The sequence below is a fragment of the Gorilla gorilla genome, chromosome 15 (assembly GCF_029281585.2).
Source record: "Gorilla gorilla gorilla isolate KB3781 chromosome 15, NHGRI_mGorGor1-v2.1_pri, whole genome shotgun sequence".
Taxonomy (NCBI): Eukaryota; Metazoa; Chordata; class Mammalia; order Primates; family Hominidae; genus Gorilla; species Gorilla gorilla.
In genome coordinates, this window is record NC_073239.2 from 104,869,252 (window position 1) to 104,883,332 (window position 14,081).

Consider the following 14,081-nt stretch of genomic DNA (forward strand, 5'->3'; position numbering starts at 1 on the left):
TCTAAGAAATTTAGAACTGGTTCTTTGAAAAATAAATAAAATTGACAAAATATTAATTAGACCAATAAAGATAAAAAGAAAGCACAAATTGGCCATATCAGGAATGTCTTATTGATATTAAAATAAAGGAATATTTTAAACAATGTTATGCCAATAAATTAGACAATTTAGATGAAGTTGACAAATTCCTTAAAAGACAAATTGTCAAAACTGACATAAGAAATAGAAAAACTGGCCAGGAGCAGTGGCTCACGCCTGTAATCCCAGCACTTTGGGAGGCCGAGGTGGGTGGATCACGAGGTCAGGAGATCGAGACCATCCTGGCCAACATGGTGAAACTCCGTCTCTACTAAAAATACAAAAATTAGCTGGGCATGGTGGTGCGCACCTGTAATCCCAGCTACTCGGGAGGCTGAAGCAGGAGAATCACTTGAACCTGGGAGGCAGAGGTTGTAGTGAGCTGAGATTGCGCCACTGCACTCCAGCCTGGAGACAGAGCGAGACTCTTAAAAAAAAAAAAAAAGAAAAAAAGAAAAATTGGAATAGCCCTGTATCTGTTAAATCTTCTCAGCCTCAAACCCACTCGTTTGACCTGCTTTATGATACTGGAGCTGGGTCCTGCCAACATTTCTCCTGTGTCAGATGGCATACTTAAGCTTTATCAGTGAAGGTTATAGACACTGCAGGAGGAAGCAGCTTCTCTTCTCTGTCCCAGTGTGCTTTTTCCTTCCTGCTTCTGTGGCATGTGGCTACTAGCAAGCAGCATTTGGGACACCCAGTGAAGCACCTCTTCCAGTAGGAGTTGGAACAACCAGTGGCACTTACTTTGCCGGGATTTTCACCAACAATCCTACAGGTGGTTTCCCAGAAAGTTTCACCAGCACCACAAAGGGTGGTTTCTTAGTGAGTTTCAGCAGCGCCTTAGGAGGAGCTTCCCCAGGAGTCTGACACACACCCCAGAAGACAGTTTCCCACTTGCCAGCCCCAGCACACAGCATCTCAGCAAACTCTAGGCCATTCCAGGGTCATGCTATATCAACACTATATCATCTGCAGTTGAGATCTGAGCCTCAGCCATGTAAGGAGGATCTCTTCCGAGTTTGTTCCCGCTGTGAGTACTCTGCCCCGGCCTAGGAAGTGGCTGGTCTCTACATCTGCTCTTCCTGTATTCTTTGGAGTTCTCTCTACCCCTTAGCTGCTAATCTCATTACTAGTTAACAATTCTTAACATTAGATTGGTCCTGGCATGGTTTCTGTCTCCTGACTGGACCCTGACTGATACAACTGATGAATTCTAAGATTTAAGAACCTCACAAACTTTCAGAGAATAAAGGAGGAGGCAGCATTTCCAAACTGAATTTATGAGGTATCACCCTGCCACCAAACCAGATAAAGACATTAGGAGAAAATAAAACTAGATCGATATTCCACAGGAACACAGACACAAACACTTTTAGCCAAATATTGGCAGATTGAATTCACCAGTACATAAACAGGGTAACAAACCCCACTTGGTCATGACATATCTCACAAATGCAAAGTTGCTTTAATATTTGAAAATCAAACCACGTGATATATCACATTAACATAATAAAGAAGATAGTATAACTATCTCATTAGATGTAGAAAAAAAGCATTTAACATTCAGTACTCATTCATAAGCAAGCAGGAAGTAGGAAAAAAAATCCCTAAAGGGAATCTAAAAAAGAAAAAAAAAAGAAAACTCTAGAACTAACTTCACACTTAATGGTGAAAGAGACTCTTCCTAAGATGAGGAACAAGGCTGATACATCTGCTCTTACCACTTCTCAACATTGTACTTGAAGTCCAGGTCAGTGCAATAAGGCAACAAAAGCATCAGAAACACAGCAGAAATATTGAAAAGGAAGAAGCAGAATTGTCTATATTCACAGATGACATAATTATATATGTAGAAAATTCTAAAGAATTTACCCAAAAAAAGCTAAACTAAAAAGTGAATTTTGCAAGGCAGCAGGATTGCAGGTCAATATACAAAAACCAACTGTATTTCTATGTATGAGTAACAAATAATAAACACTATTTACAATAGCATCAAAAACATAAACTATTTAAGGATACATTTAATAAAAAACATCTTCAAGATCTGTATGCTGAAAACTACAGAAACTGCTGAGAGAAATTACAGACTTAATATATGAAAAGGTGTCACTGCTCCTCAGCAAATGCCAAAGAACTGAAATCATAGTCTCTCAGACCACAGTGCAATCAAATTAGAACTCAGGATTATGAAACTCACCCAAAACTACACAATTACATGGAAATTGAACAACCTGCTCCTGAATGACTCCTAGGTAAATAATGTAATTAAGGCAGAAATCAAGAAGTTCTTTGAAACCAATGAGAACAAAGAGAACATACGAGAATCTGGGGGACACAGCTAAAGCAGTGTTAAGAGGGAAATTTATACCACTAAATGCCCACATCAGAAAGTGAGAAAGATCTCAAATTGACATTTTAACATCACAATTAAAAGAGCTAGAGAAGCAAGAGCAAACTAATCCAAAAACTAGCAGAAGACAAGAAATAACATCAGAGAAGAATTGAAGGAGACAGAGACACGAAAAGCCCTACAAAAAAATCAATGAATCAAGGAGCTAGTTTTTTGAAAAAATTAACAAAATGGATAGACCACTAGCTAGACTAATAAAGAAGAGGGAAGAATCAAATAGACACAATAAAAAATGATAAAGGGGTATCACCACTGACCCCACAGAAATACAAACTACCATCACAGAACACTATAAACATTTCTATGCACATAAACTAGAAAATCTAGCAGAAATGGATAAATTTCTGGACACATATACCCTCCCAAGACTAAACTAGGAGGAAGTCGAATCCCTGAATAGACCAATAACAAGTTCTGAAATTGAGGCAGCAATTAATAGCCTACCAACAAAAAAGCCCAGGACAAGATGGATTCACAGCCAAATTCTACCAGAGGTATAAAGAAGAACTGGTATCATTCCTTCTGAAACTATTCCAAACAATTGAAAAGGAGAGACTCCTCCCTAACTCACTGTACAACACATCATCCTGATACCAAAAACTGGGAAGAGACATAACAAAAAAAGAAAACTTCAGGCCAATATCCCTGATGAACATCAACATGAAAATCCTCAATAAAATACTGGCAAACCGAATCCAGCAGCACATCAAAAAATTCATCCACCACGATCAAGCTGGCTTCATCCCTGGGATGCGAGGCTGGTTCAACCTATGCAAATCAATAAACACAATCCATCACATAAACAGAACCAAAGACAAAAACCACATGATAATAGAGGCAGAAAAGGACCTTGATAAAATTCAATATCCCTTTATGTTAAAAACTGTCAATAAACTAGGTATTGATGGAACATATCTCAAAATAAGAAGAGCTATTTATGACAAACCCACAGCCAATATCATATTGAATGGGAAAAAACTGGAAGCATTCCCTTTGAAAACCAGCACCAAGGCAAGGATACCCTCTCTCAACACTCCCATTCAACACAGTATCAGATGTTCTGGCCAGGGCAATCAGGCAAGAGAAAGAAATAAAGGGTATTCAGATAGGAAGAGAGAAAGTCTAACTGTCTCTGTTTGCAGATAACATGATTCTAAATTTAGAAAACCCCATCATCTCAGTCCAAAAACTCCTTAAGCTGATAAGCAACTTCAGCAAAGTCTCGGGATACAAAATAAATGTGGAAAATTCACAAGCATTCCTTTACACCAACAATAGACAAGCAGAGAGCCAAATCATGAATGAACTCTCATTCACAATTGCTACACAGAGAATAAAATACCTACGAATACAGCTAACAAGGGATGTGAAGGACTCTTCAAGGACAACTACAAACCACTGCTCAAGGAAGTAAGAGAGGACACAAACAAATGGTAAAATATTCCATCCTCATGGATAGGAAGAATCAATATCATGAAGATGGCCACACTGCCCAAAGTAATTTATAGATTCAATGCTATTCCCATCAAACTACCCTTGACATTTTTCACAGAATTAGAAAAAACTACTTTAAATTTCATATGAAATCAAAGAAGACCCCGTATAGCCAAGAAAATCCTAAGCAAAAAGAAGAAAGCTGGAAGCATCATGTTAGCTGATGTCAAACTATACTATAAGACTACAGTAACCAAACCAGCATGGTACTGGTACCAAAACAGACATATAGACCAATGGAACAGAACAGAGACTTCAGAAATAACACCACACATCTACAACCATCTGCTCTTCGACAAACCTGACAAAAACAAGCAGTGGGAAAAGGATCTCCTATTCAATAAATGGTGCTGGGAAAACTGGCTAGCCATATGCAGAAAACTGAAACTGGACCCCTTCCTTACACCTTATAGAAAAATTAACTCAAGATGAATTAAAGACTTAAATGTAAAACCCAAACCATAAAAACCCTAGAAGAAAATCTAGGCAATACCACCGAGGACATAGGCATGGGCAAAGACTTCATGATGAAAATGCCAAAAGCAATTGCGAAACAGCCAAAATGGACAAACGGGATCTAATTAAACTAAAGAGCTTCTGCACAGCAAAAGAAACTATCATCACAGTGAACAGGCAACCTACAGAATGAGAAAACATTTTTGCAGTCTATCCATCTGACAGAGGTCTAATATACAGAATTTACAAAGTACTTAAATGTACAAGAAAAAAACAACTCCATCGAAAAGTGGGCAAAGAGTATGAACAGACACTACTCAAATAGAAGACATTTACCTACCCAACAAACATGAAAAAAAGCTCAACACCACTAATCATTAGAGAAATGCAAATCAAAACCACAATGAGATACAATCTCATGCCAGTCAGAATGGCAATTATTAAAAAGTCAAGAAGGAACAGATGCAGGTGAGGCTGTGGAAAAACAGAAGTGCTTTTACACTGTTGGTGGGAATGTAAATTAGTTCAACCATTGTGGAAGACAGTGTGGTGATTCCTCAAGGATCTAGAACCAGAAATACCATTTGACCCAGTAATCCCATTACTGGGTATACACCCAAAGGAATATAAATCATTCTGCTATAAAGACACATGCACACATAAGTTTACTGCAGCACCATTTACAATAGCAAAGTTATGGAACCAACCCAAATATCCATCAACCATAGACTGGATAAAGAAAACATGATACATATACACCATGGAATACTACGCAGCCATAAAAAAGAATGAGATCATTTCCTTTGCAGGGACATGGATGAAGCTGGAAGCCATCATGCTCAGCAAACTAACACAGGAAGAGAAAATCAAACACTGCATGTTCTCACTCATAAGTGGGAGCTGAACAATGAGAACACAAGGACACAGGGAGGGGAACAACACATACCAGGGCCTGTTGGGGGGTGGGGGGCGAGGGGAGGGAACTTAAAAGAATGGGTCAATAGGTGCAGCAAACCACCATGGCACACGTATACCTATGTAACAAACCTGCACCTTCTGCACATGTATCCTGGAACTTAAAGTAAAATAAAATTTTTAAAAAGGTGTAACTGCTCATGGATTTGAAGGGTCCATATTAGTCAGATATCAGTTCTCTCCAGATTTATCTATAATTTAAATGCAATCACAATGAAAATTCCATCAGGCTCTTTGTAGAAATAGAGAAAATAATTTTCAAAACTTTTTTTTAAAAAAAAAAACATGTATCTGGAAGATGTAAAGAGCTCTTAAAACTCAATGGAAAAAACAGAATTTTTTAGATGAGCAAAATATTTGAATAGATATTACATAAAACAAAGTACATAAATGTCCATTAAGTCCATGACATCTGCTCAATAGCTTTAGTCATCAGAGAAATGTACATACTATACACCCACAATTAAGGGTTAAAATTAAAAAGAATGACAACATGAAGCACTGACAAGAATGCAGAGTAACTGGAACTTTTAAACATTGTTGATATAAGTGTAAAACCATACAATCATTTTGGAAAACAGTTTGGTAGTTTCTTATAAAGTTAAACATACAATTAACATAAGACCCAGGAATTTCACTCCTCAGTATTCATCCAGAAGAAATAAAAATATATTTGACACAAAGATTGTAAATGTAGACAGTTTTAATTGTAGTATCAGAAACTGGTGGGGAGGAAACAAATTGTGGTATATTCATACAATGGAAAACTCTTCAGAAATAAGAAGGAACAAACCACTGAATCACACAACATGGACAAATCTCAAATCATTATGCTGACGGAAAGAAACCATTCATAAGAATACACAGTACATGACGCCGCTTTCATGATGTTCTGGAACAAAGAAAACTAACCTATAGTGATAGAATTCCTATCAATGGCTGCCAACAATTGGGAGTGAAAGGAACTGACCGAGCAGGTATACAAGAGAACCTTCTGGGGTGATGGAAATATTCTGAAGCTTGACTGGAGTGTTGGTTACATGGGTATATCCATTTATCAAAACTCACTGAATTGTATATTTAAAGTAGGAACATTTTATTGTAAATAAATTACACCTCTATAATGTTAGTTTTAAAAAATATTAGATACATCAGCTGGAAATCACTTGGTTTTAACAAAAAAATTTCTCTGTAATCTTATTTATTCTAGCACTTATCTTCTTGTCTTCAAAAGCAATGCAAAACTTCACTGTAGCTAAGCCTATGTTAGACTCTTACAAATTCCTAAATAGTAGAATTAGTTCAATGAGTAATTCTTATAAATAATTCTAGATTTACTTTACCTACATGAATAACTGATTTGCTACATAGAGCCACATTAATGCTTAGTATAAATCATACAACATGATGAACATGCTCACGTATATTTAAATATAAACATATTTGGACTTTAAAAAGTAAGTACATCTTAGGAGATGATCCAATTCTGGGAGTTAGCAAATGTCTAAGTGCTCCCCTCCTTCCACACGTAAGGAGAGAAAAGCATTCATCAGCTGTGTGAGTCTGTTACCAGTGCACATGTGAGGACAGACCACAGCACAGTAAGATGAGGCTGAGGAAACGACTACAGCAGCATTGGCTATATCAGGTTTTCTTCCTTCTTCCAGCCACCTGGAAAAACGTTCACAGAGAGTTATAGTGGTTACAAGACCAGAACTTGGAATCAAAAAAATTAAATAATGCACATAACCCAATTAATCTGCTGATATCTATTACCGCAGAAACAGTGTTAGAGGTAGTTTATTAAAGAGGCATTTTTAAAATCATCCCACTCATCATATCCTGCATTTCAAAAGTATCATCTTAAAAAGGAAAATAAAAAATACTTTTTATAGAGAGTAAAGCATAACAGGTTGAAGTGGTTTTCAAAAAGCTACTTCTAGTGTTCTTCAGCTTTCTATTATGGCAGCATCATCTTGTGATGAAGACATTGGCTCACTTGGACACACGGTCAGCATGCATAAATACATCTCAGTGATGATCAAGTTACTGCCATCTACAGGACCGCTTGCAAATAAGATGAAGAGAGCTACCTCAGTGTTAGCAGCAAGGCTTCGAGGTCTGTACTACTCAAACCACTCCTAAGGGTATATGGCCAATGCACAGTTTGAATGTTAGGGAACACAGCAGGTAATGTTAAAGATTCACCAGTTTTCCCCTTGGAATTAATTCTAATAAAATCTTCTACAGGGTAAATTAAAAATAAATTTCTCTCCCCTTTTACTCTTCATTATTTTTAGCCTCAAAAGCCTCATATACTGTTCCAATGAAACAAGAATTGGCTCTGAACCAAAACCAAAAAGAAGGGAAGAAAATCCAGAGTATTCTATGATGCCCTGTTAAGTATTAGCATGTGGCTTCCACAAGAAAGTTGTCAAACTGTGCAAATTCAAAGGAGTGAGTTCCAATTGCAGCCCAGCCATTCTTTGGAAAATTCACAGGGATGTCTGTCCACAGAGACTTGTCATTCAGCATGCCAGAGGCGAAATGACCCTAGAGTAGAAAGAAACACATTCCTTGAAACCATATGAAAATGGTCCTCTGAAGTCTGTTTCTTGATCACGTATGGCCCACTACTTAGTGGAGCAAATGTACTACTCACTCAAGACTTAACCACAGCAAAACACAATTCCATAAGTTTGAGCAAAAGTTTAAAATACAGAAAAAAACTCTAGGAAGAAATTCTTATCTACCTACTCAAATCGTTCCCAATGTACAAGGAATACCTCAATATTTCCTGTGCTCCACCAAAATTTAAAACCAACAAAATGCAAAACTTTTCAGGCATTATTATAAAGTTTTAGAAAAAAGCTCACTAAAATTTAACAAAAGTTATTTATAAGTAGTCACATGTACAAGTGGTGTGGCTAACAGCCACCAGCTCTTCAGACATGACTGCTGGAGTCAAAACATCTGCTTCTACCTCATTGCTTCCTTAAGGTTTTCATTAAGGAGCCTCTGCCCAGCCAGAAGAAAAATAATTAACCTTAGTTTTTGTGTTTTGTTGCCATGAATAGAATATCACTTCAAAGCCATATGAAGCTCCTACCCTTAAGTTGGAAAAACAGTAACCATCAGTTAAAGTGATGATGGAGTAGGGTGCAGCGGGTGGAAGAAGGGAGGCATCTATAAGGTGTGACTTACTGGTCACTGACAGTGAAAGAAAAAATTACACCTTCCTCAGAATGTTGCCATTCTACTTAGCTCAGTGCGTGGCACATGGTAAACAATAAATCTCAGCTCTTATTATCTTTATGATAGTACATTTATGAGCCCATATTCACAGCATACTAACTACAGTCAATCATATAAAACTAGCTACTCTCAGAAGGTGAAGAGCTCAAAACTCAAAGCACTGGGCCAAGAACCAGAATAAATCTGCTTTTAATCTTGGAAGTATAATGTAATGGGCCTTAATTTAGTTCTTTTATTTTATGCATGGAAACACTGAGGCTTAATAGATTAAAGCTCAAAGTCACAGGTTTTTACTCCAAGTCACCTAGCTCCAAATTCAGAGCCACATTCCTATTACTACAGACTTGCACAGCTATCTTCAGCTCTAGAAGTGCTTACTGAACATCTTCTGCTGCCATCAAACACTCAATATTAACACCGAGCCAAGGGACTCAAATCACAGATCACATTAAGCACAAAACCTGTCTAACAGGACCTTATCTCTCCTGACTCCCCAGGCTTCAGCCACCCCAGCCTCCAGGCTGCTCTTCACACAATGTCAGCTACACCTGCCTTTTGCACCTGCCACTTGGTCTGCTCAAATTGTTCTTCCCAGCATTCAAGTCTGCACTCAAGTACCACCCACTCAGTGAGGTCTTTCCTCACCTCCCTGGTTAGAGAATCAGGGTAACAGAGCTACTTTATCTCACGACTCTATTTTTTCTTCATAATCATTTATAAACTTATTTACAAGTTTATTATCTCAGGATAGGGCTCAGCAAACTATGACCTACATGCCAACCACCCTTTTTTTAATAAATAAAATCTTACTGAAACACAGCCACATCCATTGTCTATGGTGTTTTTTCTCATTATTGTCTATTGTCTATGGCTTTTTTTCTCATTACAATAGCCGAACTGGGTAGCCACAGCAGAGACCACATGGCCCATGAAGTCTAAAATATTTACTATCTGGCCCTTTACAGAAAAAGTTGCCAACCCCTGTCCTAGAAGAATATATGCTCTAAGAGAGCAGGAATCTTGTCTGTTTCGTTTGCTGCTGTATCCCTAGGACTTAGTAAAATGCATACAGTAGGGGCTTAATAAAAATGTGTTGAATATAAGAATGAAACACATTTAACCCTCAAAACAACCTGACAGAAGTTATCTCCATTTTACAGATAAGGAAATGGATACTCAAAGAGGTGGAATAACTTGCTAGAAGTCTCAGTATGTGTTAGTGAGGAAATATGAATGCTGGTCTGTCTGGTTCCAAACACTCCTACTCCTAAAAATATTAACTTGACTCATTAAGTGCTTACCACATATCAGGTACTATATATATATATATATATATAGATATATATATATATTTTTTCTCATTGAATCTTCATAAGAAAAGTGTTTTTCATGATATCATGGATGGGAAAATTGAAGCTGTGCAATATAAAATACTTGCAAGTAGAATATAGTAGACTTCAAAGTCCATTGTGCTACCCACCATGCAACAGAACTGGGACAAGTCACCTGACAAGTGCTGAGAAGAATTCAACAGGTGGCTGATAGTCAGTGACAAAATCCTCACATTAGCTGTAATTTGGAATATGGGCAACATAGAAGATGATGTTTTGTTTTTTTTTATTTCTGCAAAGAAGATTTATATGTCAAATACTGTTTAATGCACTGGGAATTTAAGATGAACAAGAAAGACAAGGTCCCTGCTCTTATGGAGCTTATATTCTAGTAGAAGGAGATGGACAGATATGCACACACACACAAAATGAGAGCTAAAAGATAAGTGGCATGTAAAAATTAAGCCAGGTCAAGGTGACAATGGGTGCCTGACAGACTACTTTAGTGCAGATAGTTACAGAAGACCCTCAGAGTATGTGGCAAAAGCTGAGATTCAAGAGGAAACAGAATGCCCATAGTTGATGAAACACAAAATAACAGGAGTAGGGGAGTGAGGTGGGTGCGAGCCAGCGAAGCCCTATCCATCCTAGTAGCAAGACAAGAGCCAATTTTTAAAAGTAATGAATCACATTATGTTAAAGACACACCAGAAGAAACAGCTAAAATAGTGAAGAGTGGCTGTATCAGAAGTACAAGACACAGAATGGGGTCAAGAAGAAGGAACAGGATGTGAGGCAGGAGGCCTCACATCCTATTGATATTTTAACCAGGTATGCAAAGTACCTGAAAAAAATTAAGAAAATTTTAAAAATCTCATTCATGATTTCAAAAAAACTCATAAAATTACTAAAACAAACCTAATCAAAAGTTTGCAAAAATAAAACTGAAGGACATAGTGGCAAATCTTAATAAATGGTGAAATATAGCATGCTTTTGTTCCTGTGTTCTCTCATGGGGAAACACATTATTGTTAAAAAAAAAAAAAAAGTCATTTTTTCCTAAATTGATGTATAAATTTAATGTAATACCAGCACCATTTTTCAAGTAACTGAAAGTTTGTTTTTTAAAAGTCAAATCGAATAATATAGTGGAATAGCAAAGATAATTTTGAAAAAGAAACAATGAGGAAGTTGCCCCACCAGATATCCATTCATTCATTTACCAAGTATTATTCGGACTCTTGCTCTGCCTGGCTGTCAGGCGCTTTTCTAGGTGCTACAGAGCCAGCAGTGAGGAATATGGAGAAAAGCCTGTCACTAAAGGAGCTATGTGCTAGTGAAGGAAGTAGGAAAACACATGAACAATTAACAGAATATGTGTGATGTCAGCTTGGGATAAAACTTTTGGAGAAAAATAAAGCAACAGAAAGGGGTTAGAGAGTGAGATGGGGCGCTGTTTTCTATCAAGTGGTCAGGTAAGAAAACTCTGAAGGAAGCAAGGGAGTAACTGTATCATCAAAGCTTTTAGAATGTGAACACCAATTAAAAGTGTGATTTTGGATAATAATAGACAAACATCAATATGGAGAACAGAAAAAAGTTCAGAAACAAGCATGTGCACATGTGCTGATTTGTTACATCAAAAAGGTAGCCTGTAAATTATGGGCAAAAGGATAGTCCATTGTAATAAATGATGGCTATCCATTTTTTAAAAAATTATATTCAATACTTCCCCTTACAATTCACAAGTATATTTCTGATGTATTAAAGACTTACACATAAAAATAAATCCTAAACTTTGTTTAGCTTGGGGGAAAAATGTTCCTAACCTTGAGAAACAAGAAGGCCTTATTTAAAACATGAAACATAAAAGCAATGAATAAAAAGTGAAATATTTGACAGTATCAAAATGTAAAACTTATAATCATCAAAAATACCATAAGCAAAATTAGAATACACATGAGGGAAGAGCATAGTTGTGACATATGTAACAGACAATGGGTTACTATTCAGAATACATATTAAATTCATACAAATTTGCCAGAAAAAGACAAGATGATAGAAAAATGAAGAAAGAAGTGAACAGGCAACTTCAGAGAAGAGAAAATACAAATAGCCAGTAAACATTAGATGTGCAAGCTCCCTAATTATCAAGGAAATACAAATCATATCTATGAGTTTGGAAAAAATCTTCAAATTCAATAATAGTGAATATTATTATAATTGCTATAAAATGGCTACAATTTGGCTAGTGTGGTATAGTTAAATAATCTATGCGACATCCAAACCAAATCTTCAATATACATATTGTTAATGCTAAAAAAAAAATTAGTGCTGTCATTTTTGGTGGTTGAGAGGAGAGAACAAATTCCAAAGTTATTGGAATCTGATTTTTAATTTCTACTGCACTCTAAACAAAATTGTGAGAGAGCTATCTTGGGAGAGACCAACACATTATACACAAAAAATTTATCTGCACAGCATCCCTTGGAAGCACTGTCGAGCAGTAACTCATGATCACCCAGTGATTCTGAGGAATATTTTTATATTTCTATTATACTAAAATTAATCTGGTATTTTCTCTGACAAAAATATTCATGGAAACCAATTTCTAAAAACTATGCTTATAATTGAAAATCAAATTATTCTTAACCATCAAAAATAAATGTATATGGCTTTGCTTACATCTATAAGCTCCATGTACAGTCTTGGTTCAAACAAACTTGAAAAAAATAGTTCAATTATTGACTCTATCAATTATGCCTCAGTTTAAAAAACAAAATAAAATTTTTTAAAAAAATAGTGACCTGATAAAGTCAACTGCTGATGGTTCTCACATAGGTTACCCTCACACACGTAACTATCCTAGGGATGAGTGGCTTCCCGGCACCAAGGCAGATTCTTTGTCTCTCTTCATTATATGTCACACTTTCCCCCTCCTATTTTATAACAGAAAATTATAGAAAGGCACAACAAAAGAGCATTTTACCTCCAGACTCCAATCAGCAATACTTACCTTAATAGTTAACGTGAGCGTATACCATTTTTTTGCTGTAACTTCAACACGTCCTAAAGCATATATAATCCATCCAGCTGTAACACAAAAATATTATCCCAATAGATATAATTTTGAGATCTCAATCACAGAATCATATAATTCAGTGGGGTTCTCGAGTGGCATCTGTATGTAGTAAAGTCAGCCTCAACAGAGAGCTATGTCCCTTCATTCCCAGATCTACAACTGAGTTAAGCCAAAACATTTTTCATTTAGCCATGCATTTAATAGCATATACTGAGATCCTACTCTGAGCCATATACTATATGTGAGCTCACAACAGAACCAGTGAAATAAACTTAAAAGCCAGTGATAGTATGAGGTGTTAGCATCTGTAGTTCAAGTACACATTTATACATGACTGGATTGAATATGGAAGACAAGAGAGAGAGAATATAAAATTTCCAGCCAGTCTAATTGGTCACATGGTAATAGCATTAACTTAGAGGGAGAAAATAATAAGTTAATTTTTGGAATTAGTGTTATTCGAATGCCTATAAGAACCCCAGGACAAAATTTCAAGTAGGTGGTTTAAAACAGACAATAGGGACTGCAGACACAGATTTAAATTCCTAGTTCCAGTTCTGCCACTAACTAGCTTTGAGTCATTAGGCCACTCAATTAACCTCACTGGTTCTATGTTTTCGATTTCAATATCACTGAGGTAAGTTCAGATTAGTAATGCTATGAATATGTAACTCTTGTTCTAATATCTTTACTACCTACTTCCTCTTTAATTTTTATTTTATTTATGGAGTCAAAGCAAAGAGCAGCAAACTATAAAAGAGATATTTTTAAATTAAGGTAAGAGGAAAGTCAAGAGACTGAGAATCAAGAAAAGTCACTACCAGTAAGGTCTAGCTTCAAAGGAGTGGTGTGTATCAAAACCAATCTGAAGTGGACACAGTTCAATCTGAACATATCTGAAGCACCTATTCTGGATAAAATATTATCCTACCTAACACAAGGGCTGTAAAGATGACTGAGAAAAGTCAAGCTATTTTCAAGTATTAACTAAATTCAA

At 36.5% G+C, this 14,081-nt stretch overlaps 1 protein-coding gene across 7 annotated transcripts in view; it reads right to left on the bottom strand.

Annotated features, from left to right (window-relative positions):
• GALC (galactosylceramidase) overlaps positions 1-14,081 on the bottom strand; it is a 109,812-nt gene that overhangs the window by 42,553 nt on the left and 53,178 nt on the right. For 5 of the 7 annotated variants that reach the window (XM_019010001.4, XM_055361798.2, XM_063698099.1 and 2 more), the window contains 2 exons: positions 13,019-13,095; positions 6,102-7,969 (listed from right to left, as the gene is read on the bottom strand). In XM_019010001.4, the coding sequence (XP_018865546.2) occupies positions 7,823-7,969; positions 13,019-13,095 (224 nt within the window). In that variant the 3' untranslated portion in view covers positions 6,102-7,822. Of the gene's footprint in view, positions 1-6,101; positions 7,970-10,188; positions 12,942-13,018; positions 13,096-14,081 lie in introns of those variants that run through there. The other 2 variants (XM_019010002.4, XM_055361797.2) reach the window with 2 other exon arrangements.